We start from the raw sequence: 3,592 nt of genomic DNA, 5'->3' as shown, positions 1-3,592 counted from the left end.
TTGTTCAACAAGATTACACTGCTGAATTTTTGCCAAGAAAACGTCAACCGTGTTTTGAAGGCGCTTCCTGTACTTGAGCACCGGCTCATATCATGGTCAACTTACGCATTAATTCTTTGGAGATCCGAGGATAATTATAATAACACAAGGGAGAAGGAGATCAGAATTGATATGAATTGCAGCAAATCAGAATCAACAGATTGTTACCCTCTAGATTATTCACAACGAGGTATTTGTAATGAAACTTCAAATGGTGTGCAAACCGAACAAGTTAAACCAAATGTTAGAACACCGGAGTAAAACAGTCGAGGTAGCATTCTGTGTTGGAAAAATTGGTGATTTGTGTGTAGATAAATTTATCAATTAGAATAATCAATTAAATGACATAAATATAATTCAACAATAATATGAAATAAGAAGAGGGTTAGAAAAGCAATCATTGGGAGTCACGTCTAAGACGACATCCTAAAGTCGTGTTACCTCCCCTTCGTGCGGGTTCTTTCAACACTGCACGACTCTAAGATAAAATTCATGTGGCTTAGAGCCGGTTCTCATTTTATGAGCACGACCATAGAGTGATAAGTGAACAAACTTCTCATCTAGTTGCCAAATAGTATAATATAAATTTTTAGAGAATATTTTTGGATTCAATCATCTAAAGTTGTGTTTCTAGTTGTATCTCAAAATTTGTGATTTTTATGTTGTGTCCCCCCTCTTTATAGTGTACAATTTAAACCCCGACACTAATGAAAATTAAGTCAATTCATAACCTCCTCAATATTTAAGTGTATGTAATATTATAAATTAAGATTTTAATTAAACCAAAACTGAAAATTAAAATATAATAATTTTGAAATTTAAAACTTTTGCAACATTCTGTCCCAATGAATCTCCATGTACTTCTTCATTTGAGTCGGCAACTTCATCTCCATTGTCCGTTTTGTCACAAGATGAAGCGAAGTCATTTGGCGAAAAGGGCAAATCAGATAATATGAAGTGCAGTTAATGACGAAATTCTTGAGAGGGGAGCAAACGAAAACAGGAAATTTTAGAACTATTTGAGGCGAGTCGGCCCTTGAATTGAATACTCAGAGAAAGGGGAAGCATAGTTGAAGAAGCCCGATGACTGCTTTCAAATTTTGAAGAGATAAACAGCATAAATTTTCAGCTGTTCGACGTGTATGTGCTCAAGGTACGATTAGGGGTGTGGGGCATGTTAGTTCATTATTTTGTAATCAGCACGCACCTTATTATAAAATGAAGGATTATGCCATTTGTACTTGTTGGTTGACACGGTCCCACCCGACCTCTCAGATGGGAGAGGTTGGGGTTCCCGTCCAAATGTGTGGAGCTGACCTCCCCACGTGAGAGGGGAGGTGAGCCGTGTCAACCAACATGTAAACCTCCATATACCCATAGTAAGATCCTAAACTTAAATATGTGTCTATAACATGGAAACAATAATGATGCAGGTTTACTATATGCAAGATGGGTTAACATAAAAGCAAGAGAAACAATCTTTGAATCATAATAATTAGCAGAATTACTGAATACTGGATTGGAGAAGAAAGAGGAAACAGTAAGTCTCAGAGAATGAAGTAGTTTTACTTCAGTCCATCTCATAATGTAAATGATTTTCATCAAAATAGTCCGTCCGGATTTTGAATAGTTTTATGGCTGTTATGGCCTTAAGATTGACCTTCCCTTGTATTTGCTGTACAATTTAAGAGGGGAAAAAAAATAGAGCAAAACGGTAATAAAACGCCCACCGTGGGGCTCGAACCCACGACCACAAGGTTAAGAGCCTTGCGCTCTACCGACTGAGCTAGACGGGCTTCTTGTCAATAAGTATTTCAACATATTTTTTTACCACATTGCAACAAGTTAGAAGAACCCATAACTCTAGAAAAATTACGACATAAATAAGTTACCGCTTTTTGAACTATTTCTCAAAAGATTAATCCATAACAGTGTCCATAATACAAGATATTCACATATGCGTTTAGCTTAACTTACATCCTAACGTGAGACCTATCATATTTATACCAGTAACAACACATGGAACCCCAGTGATGCATGTAGGCGAGACAAACACGATCAACGGGACCTGCCTGTACATCTCATTCACGAGATGTTGAAATGAAGCAAATGCCCGTCTATAGCGCAGAAAACACGTAAATATAATACAGCAGACATTTACAGAGCTAACTGGAGAAAAAAAGGTCATGCCCATTTTAACACTGGTATACTGAAAAACTCTTGTTCTTCCACCAAAAACTCCATGCCTTCCCTACTTTTCTTGTTGAGATCGACTTGCTTAACGGCTTTGAAACTTGATCGGGTAAGGGCATCTCGTCGCTTTCAGGTTTCTGCTGAGTAGGGACTGGTGATGGGTCCTGCTGTCGCTGCTCACGGAACATCATCAGAAGCTTCTGAGCTTTTTGTTTCCCTCTCATGGTCCCGTTTACTGAAATTGAGACGAGGGAAGGGATCACCCCTTCTTGAAGAACTACTTGACCGCACTTCTCGTTTCCCTTACATAATAACAGAAGACACGCTGCGGCTTGCTCTTGTTGAATAGGCTCGTCAACATCCAAAGCATTTGCAAGTCCGCTAATGAGGCTAGGAGCCAGTACGATTTCATCTCTTGCAGTTCGACTTGAAGCTAAATTTATTAAAAGGGCTATGCATTTCTCCATCCAGGCATGATCGCTTGAATGGATACTAAGAGCTTGGAGGGCATGAATAATGCCAGCTGACAAGAGGATGGGTATATTGGTGGAATGACTGGAGAGATTATAGAGGGCATGAAGGGCATCAAGTTTACATTGTACACCGGTTTCATACTCGAGGATCCGAATCAAGAAAGGGATAGAGTCAGATGATCCAATGACGGGCTTTGCCTCTTCAAGGCAGGAAAGACTCAGGTAAAGAGCTGTTGCAGCTCCTATAGAATCTTTAGTTGTTATCATATCCTGCAACACTGGTAGCACTCCTGATGCCAACATTATTTCCTTGTTTCTGAAAAGTCCAATGAACAATGTCATCATCGTAATGCTCATGAGATATGAAACCAGGAGGCTATATACATTTGTGCAATAAATGCTCTACAAGAGGAAGCATGCACAATAGTAGAATAATCTTCCAATGAGTAAAACTATTTCACAAATTTAATATGAAATCAATAGCAATTATCTTGGACATATAAATGGTTTAAACAAGCATAAGCAAAGTGCAATGATAAACAATGTCATTGAAATACTGAAGCAAAAGCCTGAAGGATAAAAAGCTTTCATCAACAATAAATTGAGCACATACATATATTAGCCCAATGAACACTTATGACTATACTCTTGATGCTAGGATATAAGACAAAAGGTTTTGCACCAAAACGATTCAAATTTGTTGTATCAGCTTCAAAAGCTCGGTTGAGTATCAATAATTTTCTTGAGCATCTAGTCAGTATGATTCCAAGTAAGTTGTGTGGTCTCAATGTCAAAGTTGCTAACAGAATATAAAAAATTGGAATTTATATCAAAGACCAATAGGGAAGATGACACTAGGAGTGACATAGCCCAAACAATAAAGACCA

At 38.1% G+C, this 3,592-nt stretch overlaps 1 protein-coding gene and 1 non-coding gene across 2 annotated transcripts in view; both read right to left on the bottom strand.

Moving 5' to 3' along the window:
• Positions 1 to 1,762: 1,762 nt before the first annotated feature.
• TRNAK-CUU lies at positions 1,763 to 1,835 on the bottom strand. The gene has a single exon. It is a non-coding gene; the product is annotated as a tRNA-Lys (tRNA).
• A 76-nt stretch (positions 1,836 to 1,911) lies between these two features.
• Positions 1,912 to 3,592, bottom strand: part of LOC111378370 (U-box domain-containing protein 6-like) — a 5,596-nt gene continuing 3,915 nt past the window's right edge. The window contains exon 6 of the mRNA XM_023001561.1: positions 1,912 to 3,107. Coding sequence (XP_022857329.1) covers positions 2,235 to 3,107 — 873 coding nt within the window. The 3' untranslated portion in view covers positions 1,912 to 2,234. The remainder of the gene's footprint in view (positions 3,108 to 3,592) is intronic.

Source organism: Olea europaea, unplaced genomic scaffold, assembly GCF_002742605.1.
Source record: "Olea europaea var. sylvestris unplaced genomic scaffold, O_europaea_v1 scaffold1806, whole genome shotgun sequence".
NCBI classification, from domain to species: domain Eukaryota; kingdom Viridiplantae; phylum Streptophyta; class Magnoliopsida; order Lamiales; family Oleaceae; genus Olea; species Olea europaea.
This window is presented reverse-complemented; position numbering and strand designations above follow the sequence as displayed.